General features: G+C 49.9%; 1 protein-coding gene across 9 annotated transcripts in view; it reads left to right on the forward strand.

Annotated features, from left to right (window-relative positions):
- DTNB (dystrobrevin beta) overlaps positions 1-21,437 on the forward strand; it is a 136,792-nt gene that overhangs the window by 70,432 nt on the left and 44,923 nt on the right. For 7 of the 9 annotated variants that reach the window (XM_069973230.1, XM_069973226.1, XM_069973234.1 and 4 more), the window contains one exon: positions 12,737-12,757. The exons of the other annotated variants lie outside the window; for them this stretch is intronic. In XM_069973230.1, coding sequence (XP_069829331.1) covers positions 12,737-12,757 — 21 coding nt within the window. The remainder of the gene's footprint in view (positions 1-12,736; positions 12,758-21,437) is intronic. 9 annotated transcript variants of the gene reach the window in all.

Genomic DNA, 21,437 nt, shown 5'->3' on the forward strand with positions numbered 1-21,437 from the left:
CACACACACACACACACACACACACAGCCTGCTGCAGCCATAGCACACACACACACACACACACACACACAGCCTGCTGCAGCCATAGCACACACACACACAGCCTGCTGTAGTCATAGCACACACACAGCTTTCTACAGCCATAGCGCACACCACACACAAACACACACACACACACAAGGCTTGCTGCGGCCATAGCGCACACACACACAGCCTGCTGCAGCCATAGCACACACACACAGCCTGCTGCAGCCATAGCACACACACCCACAGTCTGCTGCAGTCATAGCGCACACACACAGCCTGCTGCAGCCATAGCACACGCACACACATACACACACAGTCTGCTGCAGTCATAGCGCACACACACACAGCCTGTTGCAGCCATAGCGCGCGCAACACACACACACACACACACACACACACACACACACACACACACACACACACACACACACAGCTGCAGCCATGGAACACTGAAGAAAACACAATCTTCTCCCAGAGAGAAAACCCCACACTGGGGACAGAGGTTACTGCTGCACTAATGTTTTCTCCTCCTCCTCCTCTATATTACACAGGATATCTCCATATTACACTGCTGCTCATATACAGTCATCAGCATCCAGGGAGAGAACAGCACAGATCTCCCCCCACACAATGGACTCTTCCAGCTCAGGAACAAACTGCCAAATAGTGACCGACAACCCCTCCCCGACCACCCTTATCTAATAGGGCCAGTGTCCTATTACTGATATATTCCCCGACCACCCTTATGTAATAGGGCCAGTGTCCTATTACTGATATATTCCCCGACCACCCTTATGTAATAGGGCCAGTGTCCTATTACTGATATATTCCCCAACCACCCTTATCTAATAGGGCCAGTATCCTATTACTGATATATTCCCCGACCACCCTTATGTAATAGGGCCAGTGTCCTATTACTGATATATTCCCCGACCACCCTTATCTAATAGGGCCAGTGTCCTATTACTGATATATTCCCTGACCACCCTTATCTAATAGGGCCAGTGTCCTATTACTGATATATCCCCCGACCACCCTTATGTAATAGGGATAGTGTCCTATTACTGATATAATCCCCGACCACCCTTATGTAATAGGGCCAGTGTCCTATTACTGATATATTCCCCGACCACCCTTATGTAATAGGGATAGTGTCCTATTACTGATATATTCCCCGACCACCCTTATGTATTAGGGCCAGTGTCCTATTACTGATATATTCCCCGACCACCCTTATGTAATAGGGCCAGTGTCCTATTACTGATATATCCCCCGACCACCCTTATCTAATAGGGCCAGTGTCCTATTACTGATATATCCCCCGACCACCCTTATGTAATAGGGCCAGTGTCCTATTACTGATATATTCCCCGACCACCCTTAAGTAATAGGGCCAGTGTCCTATTACTGATATATTCCCCGACCACCCTTATATAATAGGACCAGTGTCCTATTACTGATATATTCCCCGACCACCCTTATATAATAGGACCAGTGTCCTATTACTGATATATTCCCCGACCACCCTTATGTAATAGGGCCAGTGTCCTATTACTGATATATCCCCCGACCACCCTTATGTAATAGGGCCAGTGTCCTATTACTGATATATCCCCCGACCACCCTTATCTAATAGGGCCAGTGTCCTATTACTGATATATTCCCCAACCACCCTTAAGTAATAGGGCCAGTGTCCTATTACTGATATATTCCCCGACCACCCTTATGTAATAGGGCCAGTGTCCTATTACTGATATATCCCCCGACCACCCTTATCTAATAGGGCCAGTATCCTATTACTGATATATTCCCCGACCACCCTTATGTAATAGGGCCAGTGTCCTATTACTGATATATTCCCCGACCACCCTTATCTAATAGGGCCAGTGTCCTATTACTGATATATTCCCTGACCACCCTTATCTAATAGGGCCAGTGTCCTATTACTGATATATCCCCCGACCACCCTTATGTAATAGGGCCAGTGTCCTATTACTGATATATTCCCCGACCACCCTTATGTAATAGGGATAGTGTCCTATTACTGATATATTCCCCGACCACCCTTATGTAATAGGGCCAGTGTCCTATTACTGATATATTCCCCGACCACCCTTATGTAATAGGGATAGTGTCCTATTACTGATATATTCCCCGACCACCCTTATGTAATAGGGCCAGTGTCCTATTACTGATATATTCCCCGACCACCCTTATGTAATAGGGCCAGTGTCCTATTACTGATATATCCCCCGACCACCCTTATCTAATAGGGCCAGTGTCCTATTACTGATATATCCCCCGACCACCCTTATGTAATAGGGCCAGTGTCCTATTACTGATATATTCCCCGACCACCCTTAAGTAATAGGGCCAGTGTCCTATTACTGATATATTCCCCGACCACCCTTATGTAATAGGGCCAGTGTCCTATTACTGATATATCCCCCGACCACCCTTATCTAATAGGGCCAGTGTCCTATTACTGATATATTCCCCGACCACCCTTATGTAATAGGGATAGTGTCCTATTACTGATATATTCCCCGACCACCCTTATGTATTAGGGCCAGTGCCCTATTACTGATATATTCCCCGACCACCCTTATGTATTAGGGCCAGTGTCCTATTACTGATATATTCCCCGACCACCCTTATGTATTAGGGCCAGTGTCCTATTACTGATATATTCCCCGACCACCCTTATGTATTAGGGCCAGTGTCCTATTAGAATGTTGCTCATAATATATATTCATGAGCAAAACTTGTAAAATTCACATCAAAATTTAATTCTACATTTTTTAAAGATTTTTTTTTAAAGCTGGAGTCTGAGTTGGTACATTTTTTTCTGACTCCAACTCCAGCCAAAACTAGCTCCGACTCCACAGCCCTGGATGGTATGACATGGAGATGCCCTGTGTCCCTGTGATTACATACAGTTACATATACATTACACTACATAGACGTCTACATATAGTGCTCCCCCTGCTGGACACTCCATAGGAATTACACCTGATTCGTGACGTCACATTTTTTTAGGGAATCTGAAGCCTGCCTGATCTACTACATTAAGATAATAGCAGTATATGTTATATGTGTATACAGCACTATTTGTGCATTTCCCATAATTAATGTATATTAGGAATTTGTCTAACTTTCCTTATGTGATAACATATAAAAAAAAAAATACTTTTGTCCGGACTTCTCCTTTAAGGTACAAACACACACACCGTATACGCAGCAGATTAGATCTAAATATCTGAACACCGCATCAAATCTGCTGCGTATACGGTGTGTGTGTTTGTACCCTTAATCTAGAACCGGTCCCCACAGCGCGAGCTTTGTTCCAGGTCATGTGTTCTATTGTAGAGCTGATCTGCCAAACTAGTTGTCATATACGTCCTGCATCATGTGATGTGTTTAACAGCTGAATTAGGCACGTCCTGGATCATGTGATCGAGTCCACAGCTGACCCTCCTCGGGGATCATGTGATCGAGTCCACAGCTGACCCTCCTCGGGGATCATGTGATCGAGTCCACAGCTGACCCTCCTCGGGGATCATGTGATCGAGTCCACAGCTGACCCTCCTCGGGGATCATGTGATCGAGTCCACAGCTGACCCTCCTCGGGGATCATGTGATCGAGTCCACAGCTGACCCTCCTCGGGGATCATGTGATCGAGTCCACAGCTGACCCTCCTCGGGGATCATGTGATCGAGTCCACAGCTGACCCTCCTCGGGGATCATGTGATCGAGTCCACAGCTGACACTCCTCGGGGATCATGTGATCGAGTCCACAGCTGACACTCCTCGGGGATCATGTGATCGAGTCCACAGCTGACCCTCCTCAGGGATCATGTGATCGAGTCCAGCTGACCCTCCTCAGGGGTCCTTTTGATCTACAGCAGAGCCAATCCATTTCCCTCCTGGATCATGTGATCTGTTGTATTTCGTTCTGCCGCACTCCTCATTGCTTACATCCTGGTTAATGTGATTGTTTGCAGATCTGATCTTATAGTTTATATGTGATCTCCTTATAGTACTGATCATCTTCCTGCATCACATGAGAAATCTACCTTATAATGGTCATGTGATCTATTACCGTTACTGATCCCACCGCAGTAGCAGCCATTGTCTACACCGCAGCTGGTGATCTAATACATCCGGGGTCCTGAGATCTATCCCCCGACCCATCAGAGACTGATCCCTCCTGTCATCTGCTGATCCCCCCCCCCATTATACATCATATACATTACACCCCCTGTCATCTGCTGATCCCCCCCCCCATTATACATCATATACATTACACCCCCTGTCATCTGCTGATCCCTCCATTATACATCATATACATTACACCCCCTGTCATCTGCTGATCCCCCCCCATTATACATCATATACATTACACCCCCTGTCATCTGCTGATCCCCCCCCATTATACATCATATACATTACACCCCCTGTCATCTGCTGATCCCCCCCCCATTATACATACTATACATTACACCCCCTGTCATCTGCTGATCCCCCCCCCCATTATACATCATATACATTACACCCCCTGTCATCTGCTGATCCCCCCCATTATACATCATATACATTACACCCCCTGTCATCTGCTGATCCCTCCATTATACATCATATACATTACACCCCCTGTCATCTGCTGATCCCCCCCCCCATTATACATCATATACATTACACCCCCTGTCATCTGCTGATCCCCCCCCCCATTATACATCATATACATTACACCCCCTGTCATCTGCTGATCCCCCCCCCCATTATACATCATATACATTACACCCCCTGTCATCTGCTGATCCCTCCCATTATACATCATATACATTACACCCCCTGTCATCTGCTGATCCCCCCATTATACATCATATACATTACACCCCCTGTCATCTGCTTATCCCCCCCCCTTATACATCATATACATTACACCCCCTGTCATCTGCTGATCCCCCCATTATACATCATATACATTACACCCCCCGTCATCTGCTGATCCCCCCCATTATGCATCATATACATTACACCCCCCGTCATCTGCTGATCCCCCCCCATTATGCATCATATACATTACACCCCCCCGTCATCTGCTGATCCCCCCCCATTATACATCATATACATTACACCCCCTGTCATCTGCTGATCCCCCCCCCCCATTATACATCATATACATTACACCCCCTGTCATCTGCTGATCCCCCCCACCATTATACATCATATACATTACACCCCCTGTCATCTGCTGATCCCCCCATTATACATCATATACATTACACCCCCTGTCATCTGCTGATCCCTCCCCCATTATACATCATATACATTACACCTCCTGTCATCTGCTGATCCCCCCCCATTATACATCATATACATTACACCCCCTGTCATCTGCTGATCCCCCCCCCCATTATACATCATATACATTACACCTCCTGTCATCTGCTGATCCCCCCCCATTATACATCATATACATTACACCCCCTGTCATCTGCTGATCCCCCCCCATTATACATCATATACATTACACCTCCTGTCATCTGCTGATCCCCCCCCATTATACATCATATACATTACACCTCCTGTCATCTGCTGATCCCCCCCCATTATACATCATATACATTACACCCCCTGTCATCTGCTGATCCCTCCCATTATACATCATATACATTACACCCCCTGTCATCTGCTGATCCCCCCCCCATTATACATCATATACATTACACCCCCTGTCATCTGCTGATCCCCCCCCCATTATACATCATATACATTACACCCCCTGTCATCTGCTGATCCCTCCATTATACATCATATACATTACACCCCCTGTCATCTGCTGATCCCCCCCATTATACATCATATACATTACACCCCTGTCATCTGCTGATCCCCCCATTATACATCATATACATTACACCCCCTGTCATCTGCTGATCCCCCCCATTATATATCATATACATTACACCCCCTGTCATCTGCTGATCCCTCCCCCCATGTATCATCATATACATTACACCCCCTGTCATCTGCTGATCCCCCCCCCAGTTATACATCATATACATTACACCCCCTGTCATCTGCTGATCCCTCCCATTATACATCATACATTACACCCCCGGTCATCTGCTGATCCCCCCTTATACATCATATACTTTACACCCCTGTCATCTGCTGATCCCTCCATTATACATCATATACTTACACCCCTGTCATCTGCTGAGCCCCCCCCATTATACATCATATACATTACAACCTCCTGTCATCTGCTGATCCCCCCCCATTATACATCATATACATATACACCCCCTGTCATCTGCTGAGCCCCCCCCCCATTATACATCATATACATTACACCCCCTGTCATCTGCTGATCCCCCCCCATTATACATCATATACATTACACCCCCTGTCATCTGCTGATCCCCCCCCATTATACATCATATACATTACACCTCCTGTCATCTGCTGATCCCCCCCATTATACATCATATACATTACACCCCTGTCATCTGCTGATCCCTCCCATTATACATCATATACATTACACCCCCTGTCATCTGCTGATCCCCCCCCCATTATACATCATATACATTACACCCCCTGTCATCTGCTGATCCCCCCCCCCATTATACATCATATACATTACACCCCCTGTCATCTGCTGATCCCTCCATTATACATCATATACATTACACCCCCTGTCATCTGCTGATCCCCCCCCATTATACATCATATACATTACACCCCCTGTCATCTGCTGATCCCCCCATTATATATCATATACATTACACCCCCTGTCATCTGCTGAGCCCCCCCCATTATATATCATATACATTACACCCCCTGTCATCTGCTGATCCCTCCCCCCATTATACATCATATACATTACACCCCCTGTCATCTGCTGATCCCCCCCCCATTATACATCATATACATTACACCCCCTGTCATCTGCTGATCCCTCCCATTATACATCATATACATTACACCCCCTGTCATCTGCTGATCCCCCCATTATACATCATATACATTACACCCCTGTCATCTGCTGATCCCTCCATTATACATCATATACATTACACCCCCTGTCATCTGCTGATCCCCCCCCCATTATACATCATATACATTACACCTCCTGTCATCTGCTGATCCCTCCCATTATACATCATATACATTACACCCCCTGTCATCTGCTGATCCCCCCCATTATACATCATATACATTACACCCCCTGTCATCTGCTGATCCCCCCCCATTATACATCATATACATTACACCCCCTGTCATCTGCTGATCCCTCCCCCATTTACATCATATACATTACACCCCCTGTCATCTGCTGATCCCCCCCATTATATATCATATACATTACACCCCCTGTCATCTGCTGATCCCTCCCCCATTATACATCATATACATTACACCCCCTGTCATCTGCTGATCCCCCCCCCCATTATATATCATATACATCACACCCCCTGTCATCTGCTGATCCTCCCCCCATTATACATCATATACATTACACCCCCTGTCATCTGCTGATCCCTCCCATTATACATCATATACATTACACCCCCTGTCATCTGCTGATCCCTCCCATTATACATCATATACATTACACCCCCTGTCATCTGCTGATCCCCCCCCATTATACATCATATACATTACACCCCCTGTCATCTGCTGAGCCCCCCCCATTATATATCATATACATTACACCCCCTGTCATCTGCTGATCCCCCCCCCCCCATTATACATCATATACATTACACCTCCTGTCATCTGCTGAGCCCCCCCCCATTATACATCATATACATTACACCCCCTGTCATCTGCTGATCCCTCCATTATACATCATATACATTACACCCCCTGTCATCTGCTGATCCTCCCCATTATACATCATATACATTACACCCCCTGTCATCTGCTGATCCCCCCCATTATACATCATATACATTACACCCCCTGTCATCTGCTGATCCCCCCCATTATATATCATATACATTACACCCCCTGTCATCTGCTGATCCCCCCCATTATACATCATATACATTACACCCCCTGTCATCTGCTGATCCCCCCCCCCCCATTATATATCATATACATTACACCCCCTGTCATCTGCTGATCCCCCCCCCATTATATATCATATACATTACACCCCCTGTCATCTGCTGATCCCCCCCCCATTATATATCATATACATTACACCCCCTGTCATCTGCTGATCCCCCCCCCCCATTATATATCATATACATTACACCCCCTGTCATCTGCTGATCCCCCCCCCCCCATTATATATCATATACATTACACCCCCTGTCATCTGCTGATCCCCCCCCATTATATATCATATACATTACACCTCCTGTCATCTGCTGATCCCCCCCCATTATACATCATATACATTACACCCCCTGTCATCTGCTGATCCCCCCCCATTATACATCATATACATTACACCCCCTGTCATCTGCTGATCCCCCCCCATTATACATCATATACATTACACCCCCTGTCATCTGCTAATCCCCCCCCCATTATACATCATATACATTACACCCCCTGTCATCTGCTGATCCCCCCCACCATTATACATCATATACATTACACCCCCTGTCATCTGCTGATCCCTCCCATTATATATCATATACATTACACCCCCTGTCATCTGCTGATCCCCCCCCCATTATACATCATATACATTACACCCCCTGTCATCTGCTGATCCCCCCCCCCATTATACATCATATACATTACACCCCCTGTCATCTGCTGATCCCTCCCCCATTATACATCATATACATTACACCCCCTGTCATCTGCTGATCCCCCCCCCATTATACATCATATACATTACACCCCCTGTCATCTGCTGATCCCCCCACCATTATACATCATATACATTACACCCCCTGTCATCTGCTGATCCCCCCACCATTATACATCATATACATTACACCCCCTGTCATCTGCTGATCCCTCCCATTATATATCATATACATTACACCCCCTGTCATCTGCTGATCCCCCCCCCATTATACATCATATACATTACACCCCCTGTCATCTGCTGAGCCCCCCCCATTATACATCATATACATTACACCCCCTGTCATCTGCTGATCCCTCCCATTATATATCATATACATTACACCCCCTGTCATCTGCTGAGCCCCCCCCCATTATATATCATATACATTACACCCCCTGTCATCTGCTGATCCCCCCCATTATACATCATATACATTACACCCCCTGTCATCTGCTGATCCCCCCCCCCCATTATATATCATATACATTACACCCCCTGTCATCTGCTGATCCCCCCCCATTATACATCATATACATTACACCCCCTGTCATCTGCTGATCCCCCCCCCATTATACATCATATACATTACACCCCCTGTCATCTGCTGATCCCTCCCATTATATATCATATACATTACACCCCCTGTCATCTGCTGATCCCCCCCCCCCATTATATATCATATACATTACACCCCCCTGTCATCTGCTGATCCCCCCCCCATTATATCATCATATACATTACTACCCCCTGTCATCTGCTGAGCCCCCCCCATTATACATCATATACATTACACCCCTGTCATCTGCTGAGCCCCCCCCATTATCATCATATAGCATTACCCCCCTGTCATCTGCTGATCCCCCCCCCCATTATACATCATATACATTACAACCCCCTGTCATCTGCTGATCCCCCCCCATTATACATCATATACATTACACCCCTGTCATCTGCTGATCCCCCCCCAGTTATACATCATATACATTACACCCCTGTCATCTGCTGATCCCCCCCATTATATATCATATACATTACACCCCCTGTCATCTGCTGATCCCCCCCCCATTATACATCATATACATTACACCCCCTGTCATCTGCTGATCCCCCCCCCATTATACATCATATACATTACACCCCCTGTCATCTGCTGATCCCCCCCCCCCATTATACATCATATACATTACACCCCCTGTCATCTGCTGATCCCCCCCCCATTATATATCATATACATCACACCCCCTGTCATCTGCTGATCCCCCCCCCCCCATTATACATTACACCCCCTGTCATCTGCTGATCCCCCCCCATTATATATCATATACATTACACCCCCTGTCATCTGCTGATCCCCCCCCCATTATACATCATATACATTACACCCCCTGTCATCTGCTGATCCCCCCCCCCCATTATACATCATATACATTACACCCCCTGTCATCTGCTGAGCCCCCCCCCCATTATACATCATATACATTACACCCCATGTCAGCTAGCTGATCCCCTCCATTATATATCATATACATTACACCCCCTGTCATCTGCTGATCCCCCCCCCATTATTACATCATATACATTACACCCCCTGTCATCTGCTGATCCCCCCCCCATTATACATCATATACATTACACCCCCTGTCATCTGCTGATCCCCCCCCCCCATTATATCATCATAATACATTACACCCCCTGTCATCTGCTGAGCCCCCCCCCATTATACACTCATATACATTACACCCCCTGCCTATCTGCTGATCCCTCCCATTATATATCATATACATTACACCCCCTGTCATCTGCTGATCCCCCCACATTATACATAATATACATTACACCCCCTGTCATCTGCTGATTCCCTCCCATTATATATCATATACATTACACACCCCTGTCCTCTGCTGATCCCCTCCCATTATACATCTATACATTACACCCCCCGTCATCTGCTGATCCCCCCCCATTATACATCATCATACATTACACCCCCTTGTCATCTGCTGATCCCCCCCCATTATACATCATATACATTACAACCCCTTGTCATCTGCTGATCCCCCCCCCATTATATATCATATACATTACACCCCCTGTCATCTGCTGAGCCCCCCCCCATTATATATCATATACATTACACCCCCTGTCATCTGCTGATCCCCCCATTATACCTCATATACATTACACCCCCTGTCATCTGCTGATCCCCCCCCCATTATACATCATATACATTACACCCCCTGTCATCTGCTGATCCCCCCCCCATTATACATCATATACATTACACCCCCTGTCATCTGCTGATCCCCCCCCCATTATACATCATATACATTACACCCCCTGTCATCTGCTGATCCCCCCCCCATTATACATCATATACATTACACCTCCTGTCATCTGCTGATCCCCCCCCATTATACATCATATACATTACACCCCCTGTCATCTGCTGATCCCCCCCCCATTATACATCATATACATTACACCCCCTGTCATCTGCTGATCCCCCCCCCCCCATTATATATCATATACATTACACCCCCTGTCATCTGCTGATCCCCCCCATTATACATCATATACATTACACCCCCTGTCATCTGCTGATCCCCCCCCCATTATATATCATATACATTACACCCCCTGTCATCTGCTGATCCCTCCCATTATATATCATATACATTACACCCCCTGTCATCTGCTGATCCCCCCCCATTATACATCATATACATTACACCCCCTGTCATCTGCTGATCCCCCCCCCCCATTATACATCATATACATTACACCCCCTGTCATCTGCTGATCCCTCCATTATACATCATATACATTACACCCCCTGTCATCTGCTGATCCTCCCCCCCCATTATACATCATATACATTACACCCCCTGTCATCTGCTGATCCCTCCCATTATATATCATATACATTACACCCCCTGTCATCTGCTGATCCCCCCCCATTATATATCATATACATTACACCCCCTGTCATCTGCTGATCCCCCCCCCCCCCATTATACATCATATACATTACACCCCCTGTCATCTGCTGATCCCTCCATTATACATCATATACATTACACCCCCTGTCATCTGCTGATCCCCCCCCCCATTATACATCATATACATTACACCCCCTGTCATCTGCTGATCCCCCCCCATTATACATCATATACATTACACCCCCTGTCATCTGCTGAGCCCCCCCCATTATATATCATATACATTACACCCCCTGTCATCTGCTGATCCCCCCCCCCATTATACATCATATACATTACACCCCCTGTCATCTGCTGATCCCCCCCCCCCATTATACATCATATACATTACACCCCCTGTCATCTGCTGATCCCCCCCCCATTATACATCATATACATTACACGCCCTGTCATCTGCTGATCCCTCCCATTATACATCATATACATTACACCCCCTGTCATCTGCTGATCCCCCCCCATTATATATCATATACATTACACCCCCTGTCATCTGCTGATCCCCCCCCCATTATACATCATATACATTACACCCCCTGTCATCTGCTGATCCCCCCCCATTATACATCATATACATTACACCCCCTGTCATCTGCTGATCCCCCCCCCATTATACATCATATACATTACACCCCCTGTCATCTGCTGATCCCCCCCCCCCATTATACATCATATACATTACACCCCCTGTCATCTGCTGAGCCCCCCCCATTATATATCATATACATTACACCCCCTGTCATCTGCTGATCCCCCCATTATACATCATATACATTACACCCCCTGTCATCTGCTGAGCCCCCCCCCCCCCATCTCCTCGTCATTTTCGTTCCTTTGCGTCTTTCTATCCAACTGATTCTGTTTCTTCTCTTTATGTCACCGCAGGAGGAGGAGCAGAAGCAGGCAGTAAGTTATTGCATGATACATACCACGCCGCTACACACCTATACCACACGCCTATACCACGCCGCTACACACCTATACCACACGCCTATACCACGCTGCTACACACCTATACCACACGCCTATACCACGCTGCTACACACCTATACCACACGCCTATACCACGCTGCTACACACCTGTACCACACGCCTATACCACGCTGCTACACGCCTATACCACGCTGCTACACACCTATACCACACGCCTATACCACGCTGCTACACACCTATACCACGCTGCTACACACCTATACCACACGCCTATACCACGCTGCTACACACCTATACCACACGCCTATACCACGCTGCTACACACCTATACCACACGCCTATACCACGCCGCTACACACCTATACCACACACCTATACCACGCCGCTACACACCTATACCACACGCCTATACCACGCCGCTACACACCTATACCACACGCCTATACCACGCTGCTACACACCTATACCACACGCCTATACCACGCTGCTACACGCCTATACCACGCTGCTACACACCTATACCACGCTGCTACACACCTATACCACACGCCTATACCACGCTGCTACACGCCTATACCACACGCCTATACCACGCTGCTACACACCTATACCACACGCCTATACCACGCCGCTACACACCTATACCACACGCCTATACCACGCTGCTACACACCTATACCACACGCCTATACCACGCTGCTACACGCCTATACCACGCTGCTACACACCTATACCACGCTGCTACACACCTATACCACACGCCTATACCACGCTGCTACACACCTATACCACACGCCTATACCACGCCGCTACACACCTATACCACACGCCTATACCACGCTGCTACACACCTATACCACGCTGCTACACACCTATACCATGCTGCTACTCGCCTATACCATGCTGCTACTCGCCTATACCACGGTGCTACACACCTATACCACACTGCTACTCGCCTATACCACGCCGCTACACGAATAAACCACGCCGCTACACGAATATACCACGCCGCTACACGAATATACTACGCCGCTACACGTCTATACCACACTGCTACACGCCTATACCACAGGCCTATACCATGCTGCTACTCGCCTATACCACGCTGCTACACCCCTATACCACGGCGCTACACGCCTATACCACGCCGCTACACGCCTATACCACGCCGCTACACGAATATACCACGCCGCTACACGAATATACCACGCCGCTACACGCCTATACCACGCTGCTACACGCCTATACCACGCTGCTACACGCCTATACCACGCTGCTACACGCCTATACCCCGCTGCTACACGCCTATTCCACGCTGCTACACGCCTATACCACGCCGCTACACGCCTATACCACGCCGCTACACGAATATACCACGCCGCTACACGAATATACCACGCCGCTACACGCCTATTCCACGCTGCTACACGCCTATACCACGTCGCTACCCGCCTATACCCCGCTGCTACACGCCTATTCCACGCTGCTACACGCCTATTCCACGCTGCTACACGCCTATTCCACGCTGCTACACGCCTATTCCACGCTGCTACACGCCTATACCACGCTGCTACACGCCTATTCCACGTCGCTACCCGCCTATTCCACGCTGCTACACGTTTATACCACATGATAGGGAGGGGTCCATTGGTGATATCAGCTGGGATATCTGACCTCTATACTTTTCTATTCCAGTATAGAGGTCAGATATCCCAGCTGATGATATCACCAGTATAGAAGTCAAATATTCCAACTGGGATATCTGATCTCTATACTGGAGGAGATGGGATGACAGGAGTGAGAGCCTTAGCACACACCGCCCGGCCTCCCCTCATCTCCATGTCCCTGTGCACACACCGCCCGGCCTCCCCTCATCTCCATGTCCCTGTGCACACACCGCCCGGCCTCCCCTCATCTCCATGTCCCTTTGCACACACCGCCCGGCCTCCCCTCATCTCCATGTCCCTGTGCACACACCGCTCGGCCTCCCCTCATCTCCATGTCCCTGTGCACACACCGCTCGGCCTCCCCTCATCTCCATGTCCCTGTGCACACACCGCTCGGCCTCCCCTCATCTCCATGTCCCTGTGCACACACCGCCCGGCCTCCCCTCATCTCCATGTCCCTGTGCACACACCGCTCGGCCTCCCCTCATCTCCATGTCCCTGTGCACACACCGCCCGGCCTCCCCTCATCTCCATGTCCCTGTGCACACACCGCCCGGCCTCCCCTCATCTCCATGTCCCTGTGCACACACCGCCCGGCCTCCCCTCATCTCCATGTCCCTGTGCACACACCGCTCGGCCTCCCCTCATCTCCATGTCCCTGTTCACACACCGCCCGGCCTCCCCTCATCTCTATGTCCCTGTTCACACACCGCCCGGCCTCCCCTCATCTCCATCTCCCTGTGCACACACCGTCCGCCCCCCCTTCATCTCCATGTCACTGTGCACACACCGCCCAGCCTACCCTCATCTCCATGTCCCTGTGCACACACCGCCCAGCCTCCCCTCATCTCTATGTCCCTGTGCACACACCGCCCAGCCTCCCCTCATCTCTATGTCCCTGTGCACACACCCCCCGCCCCCCCTTCATCTCCATGTCCCTGTGCACACACCGCCCAGCCTTCCCTCATCTCTATGTCCCTGTGCACACACCGCCCCGGCCTCTCCTCATCTCCATGTCCCTGTGTACACACCGCCCAGCCATCCCTCATCTCCATGTCCCTGTGCACACACCGCCCGCCCCCCCCCCTTCATCTCCATGTCCCTGTGCACACACCGCCCAGCCATCCCTCATCTCCATGTCCCTGTGCACACACCGCCCAGCCTCCCCTCATCTCCATCTCCCTGTGCACACACCGTCCGCCCCCCCCTTCATCTCCATGTCCCTGTGCACACACCGCCCAGCCATCCCTCATCTCCATGTCCCTGTGCACACACCGCCCAGCCTCCCCTCATCTCTATGTCCCTGTGCACACACCGCCCGGCCTGACCTCTGTACATGTTCAGGATGCAGCTGTGGAAGGCATCTCCTTACAGATAGTGAGGCATGCAGTTCCTCACAGTGACCACTAGGTGGGGCTCCCCCATTAAAGGTCTCTGGAAGGTTCCTTCTAGGATGATAAAGGAAATGGTGGGAATCTCTGTAATAACATCTCTATACACGTAATAACAGCTATATCCTGTGATATTACCGTATGTTATACCATAGAGCGGAGGATTCTCTGGGATCCTTATACCATAGAGCGGGGGATTCTCCGGGATCCTTATACCATAGAGCGGAGGATTCTCCGGGATCCTTATACCATAGAGCGGAGGATTCTCCGGGATCCTTATACCATAGAGCGGGGGATTCTCCAGGATCCTTATACCATAGAGCGGAGGATTCTCCAGGATCCTTATACCATAGAGCGGAGGATTCTCCGGGATCCTTATACCATAGAGCGGAGGATTCTCCGGGATCCTTATACCATAGAGCGGAGGATTCTCCGGGATCCTTATACCATAGAGCGGAGGATTCTCCAGGATCCTTATACCATAGAGCGGAGGATTCTCCGGGATCTTAATATACCATAGAGCGGGGGATTCTCCGGGATCCTTATACCATAGAGCGGAGGATTCTCCGGGATCCTTATACCATAGAGCGGAGGACTCCGGGATCCTTATACCATAGAGCGGAGGATTCTCTGGGATCCTTATACCATAGAGCGGAGGACTCCGGGATCCTTATACCATAGAGCGGAGGATTCTCTGGGATCCTTATACCATAGAGCGGGGGATTCTCCGGGATCCTTATACCATAGAGCGGGGGATTCTCCGGGATCCTTATACCATAGAGCGGGGGATTCTCCGGGATCCTTATACCATAGAGTGGGGGATTCTCCGGGATCCTTATACCATAGAGCGGGGGATTCTCCGGGATCCTTATACCATAGAGCGGAGGATTCTCCGGGATCCTTATACCATAGAGCGGGGGATTCTCCGGGATCCTTATACCATAGAGCGGAGGATTCTCCAGGATCCTTATACCATAGAGTGGGGGATTCTCCGGGATCCTTATACCATAGAGCGGAGGACTCCGGGATCCTTATACCATAGAGCGGAGGATTCTCTGGGATCCTTATACCATAGAGCGGGGGATTCTCCGGGATCCTTATACCATAGAGCGGAGGACTCCGGGATCCTTATACCATAGAGCAGAGGATTCTCCGGGATCCTTATACCATAGAGCAGAGGATTCTCCGGGATCCTTATACCATAGAGCGGGGGATTCTCCGGGATCCTTATACCATAGAGCGGAGGATTCTCCGGGATCCTTATACCATAGAGCGGAGGATTCTCCGGGATCCTTATACCATAGAGCGGAGGATTCTCCGGGATCCTTATACCATAGAGCGGAGGATTCTCCAGGATCCTTATACCATAGAGCGGAGGATTCTCCGGGATCTTAATATACCATAGAGCGGGGGATTCTCCGGGATCCTTATACCATAGAGCGGAGGATTCTCCGGGATCCTTATACCATAGAGCGGAGGACTCCGGGATCCTTATACCATAGAGCGGAGGATTCTCTGGGATCCTTATACCATAGAGCGGAGGACTCCGGGATCCTTATACCATAGAGCGGAGGATTCTCTGGGATCCTTATACCATAGAGCGGGGGATTCTCCGGGATCCTTATACCATAGAGCGGGGGATTCTCCGGGATCCTTATACCATAGAGCGGGGGATTCTCCGGGATCCTTATACCATAGAGTGGGGGATTCTCCGGGATCCTTATACCATAGAGCGGGGGATTCTCCGGGATCCTTATACCATAGAGCGGAGGATTCTCCGGGATCCTTATACCATAGAGCGGGGGATTCTCCGGGATCCTTATACCATAGAGCGGAGGATTCTCCAGGATCCTTATACCATAGAGTGGGGGATTCTCCGGGATCCTTATACCATAGAGCGGAGGACTCCGGGATCCTTATACCATAGAGCGGAGGATTCTCTGGGATCCTTATACCATAGAGCGGGGGATTCTCCGGGATCCTTATACCATAGAGCGGAGGACTCCGGGATCCTTATACCATAGAGCAGAGGATTCTCCGGGATCCTTATACCATAGAGCAGAGGATTCTCCGGGATCCTTATACCATAGAGCGGGGGATTCTCCGGGATCCTTATACCATAGAGCAGAGGATTCTCCGGGATCCTTATACCATAGAGCAGAGGATTCTCCGGGATCCTTATACCATAGAGCAGAGGTTTCTCCGGGATCCTTATACCATAGAGCGGAGGACTCCGGGATCCTTATACCATAGAGCAGAGGATTCTCCGGGATCCTTATACCATAGAGCAGAGGATTCTCCGGGATCCTTATACCATAGAGCAGAGGATTCTTCCCTAGAGTGCCTCTCTCCTCCCCCTGTATATCTCTACGTTGTTCCGGGAAGCGCTCCAGGACTTCCTCGCCATCTGTGTGTTGTTGTTAGGATCGGCATGCGCTGTTGTTGCTATTACAGATCTGTTTATAATAATCATCCTGGGCGTCTGTGTATACAGTGCAGCCACGCGCTGCGGGTATAGGGCGCTGTATGTTCTGGATGCATCGGGCGTCTGTGTATACAGTGCAGCCGCGGGTATAGGGCGCTGTATGTTCTGGATGCGTCTGTGTATACAGTGCAGCCGCGGGTATAGGGCGCTGTATGTTCTGGATCCGTCTCTGTATACAGTGCAGCCGCGGGTATAGGACGCTGTATGTTCTGGATGCGTCTGTGTATACAGTGCAGCCGCGGGTATAGGGCGCTGTATGTTCTGGATGCGTCTCTGTATACAGTGCAGCCGCGGGTATAGGGCGCTGTATGTTCTGGATGCGTCTGTATGTACAGTGCAGCCGCGGGTATAGGGCGCTGTATGTTCTGGATGCGTCTGTGTATACAGTGCAGCCGTGGGTATAGGGCGCTGTATGTTCTGGATGCTTCTGTATGTACAGTGCAGCCGCGGGTATAGGACGCTGTATGTTCTGGATGCGTCTGTATATACAGCTCAGCCGCGGGTATAGGACGCTGTATGTTCTGGATGCTTCTGTGTATACAGTGCAGCCGCGGGTATAGGGCGCTGTATGTTCTGGATGCGTCTGTGTATACAGTGCAGCCGCGGGTATAGGGCGCTGTATGTTCTGGATGCGTCTGTGTATACAGTACAGCCGCGGGTATAGGGCGCTGTATGTTCTGGATGCGTCTGTGTATACAGTGCAGCCGCGGGTATAGGGCGCTGTATGTTCTGGATGCGTCTGTGTATACAGTGCAGCCGCGGGTATAGGGCGCTGTATGTTCTGGATGCGTCTGTGTATACAGTGCAGCCACGCGCTGCGGGTATAGGGCGCTGTATGTTCTGGATGCGTCTGTGTATACAGTGCAGCCACGCGCTGCGGGTATAGGACGCTGTATGTTCTGAATGCGTCTGTGTATACAGTGCAGCCACGCGCTGCGGGTATAGGACGCTGTATGTTCTGGATGCATCGGGCGTCTGTGTATACAGTGCAGCCGCGGGTATAGGGCGCTGTATGTTCTGGATGCGTCTGTGTATACAGTGCAGCCGCGGGTATAGGGCGCTGTATGTTCTGGATGCGTCTTTGTATACAGTGCAGCCGCGGGTATAGGGCGCTGTATGTTCTGGATGCGTCTGTGTATACAGTGCAGCCGCGGGTATAGGGCGCTGTATGTTCTGGATGCGTCTGTGTATACAGTACAGCCGCGGGTATAGGGCGCTGTATGTTCTGGATGCGTCTCTGTATACAGTGCAGCCGCGGGTATAGGGCGCTGTATGTTCTGGATGCGTCTGTATATACAGTGCAGCCGCGGGTATAGGGCGCTGTATGTTCTGGATGCGTCTGTGTATACAGTGCAGCCGCGGGTATAGGGCGCTGTATGTTCTGGATGCGTCTGTATATACAGTGCAGCCGCGGGTATAGGGCGCTGTATGTTCTGGATGCGTCTGTATATACAGTGCAGCCGCGGGTATAGGGCGCTGTATGTTCTGGATGCGTCTGTATATACAGTGCAGCCTCGGGTATAGGGCGGCGCTGTATGTTCTGGATGCGTCTGTGTATACAGTGCAGCCGCGGGTATAGGGCGCTGTATGTTCTGGATGCGTCTGTATATACAGTGCAGCCGCGGGTATAGGACGCTGTATGTTCTGGATGCGTCTGTGTATACAGTGCAGCTGCGGGTATAGGGCGCTGTATGTTCTGGATGCGTCTGTGTATACAGTGCAGCCGCGGGTATAGGGCGCTGTATGTTCTGGATGCGTCTGTGTATACAGTGCAGCCGCGGGTATAGGGCGCTGTATGTTCTGGATGCGTCTGTGTGTACAGCGCAGCCGCGGGTATAGGGCGCTGTACATTCTGGATGCGTCTCTGTATACAGTGCAGCCGCGGGTATAGGGCGCTGTATGTTCTGGATGCGTCTGTATGTACAGCGCAGCCGCGGGTATAGGATGCTGTATGTTCTGGATGCATCGGGCGTCTGTGTATACAGTGCAGCCGCGGGTATAGGACGCTGTATGTTCTGGATGCGTCTGTGTATACAGTACAGCCGGGGGTATAGGGCGCTGTATGTTCTGGATGCATCTGTGTATACAGTGCAGCCGCGGGTATAGGGCGCTGTATGTTCTGGATGCGTCTGTGTATACAGTGCAGCCGCGGGTATAGGGCGCTGTATGTTCTGGATGCGTCTGTGTATACAGTGCAGCCGCGGGTATAGGGCGCTGTATGTTCTGGATGCTTCTGTATATACAGTGCAGCCGCGAGTATAGGGAGCTGTATGTTCTGGATGCGTCTGTGTATACAGTGCAGCCGCGGGTATAGGGCGCTGTATGTTCTGGATGCATCTGTGTATACAGTGCAGCCGCGGGTATAGGGCGCTGTATGTTCTGGATGCTTCTGTATATACAGTGCAGCCGCGGGTATAGGGAGCTGTATGTTCTGGATGCGTCTGTGTATACAGTGCAGCCGCGGGTATAGGGCGCTGTATGTTCTGGATGCTTCTGTATATACAGTGCAGCCGCGAGTATAGGGCGCTGTATGTTCTGGATGCGTCTCTGTATACAGTGCAGCCGCGGGTATAGGGCGCTGTATGTTCTGGATGCATCTGTGTATACAGTGCAGCCGCGGGTATAGGGCGCTGTATGTTCTGGATGCTTCTGTATATACAGTGCAGCCGCGGGTATAGGGAGCTGTATGTTCTGGATGCGTCTGTGTATACAGTGCAGCCGCGGGTATAGGGCGCTGTATGTTCTGGATGCTTCTGTATATACAGTGCAGCCGCGAGTATAGGGAGCTGTATGTTCTGGATGCGTCTGTGTATACAGTGCAGCCGCGGGTATAGGGCGCTGTATGTTCTGGATGCTTCTGTATATACAGTGCAGCCGCGGGTATAGGGAGCTGTATGTTCTGGATGCGTCTGTGTATACAGTGCAGCCGCGGGTATAGGGCGCTGTACATTCTGGATGCGTCTGTGTATACAGTGCAGCCGCGGGTATAGGGCGCTGTATGTTCTGGATGCGTCTGTGTATACAGTGCAGCCGCGGGTATAGGGCGCTGTATGTTCTGGATGCGTCTGTGTATACAGTGCAGCCGCGGGTATAGGGCGCTGTATGTTCTG

This window comes from Dendropsophus ebraccatus, chromosome 6 (genome assembly GCF_027789765.1).
Source record: "Dendropsophus ebraccatus isolate aDenEbr1 chromosome 6, aDenEbr1.pat, whole genome shotgun sequence".
In the NCBI taxonomy this organism is placed as follows: Eukaryota; Metazoa; Chordata; class Amphibia; order Anura; family Hylidae; genus Dendropsophus; species Dendropsophus ebraccatus.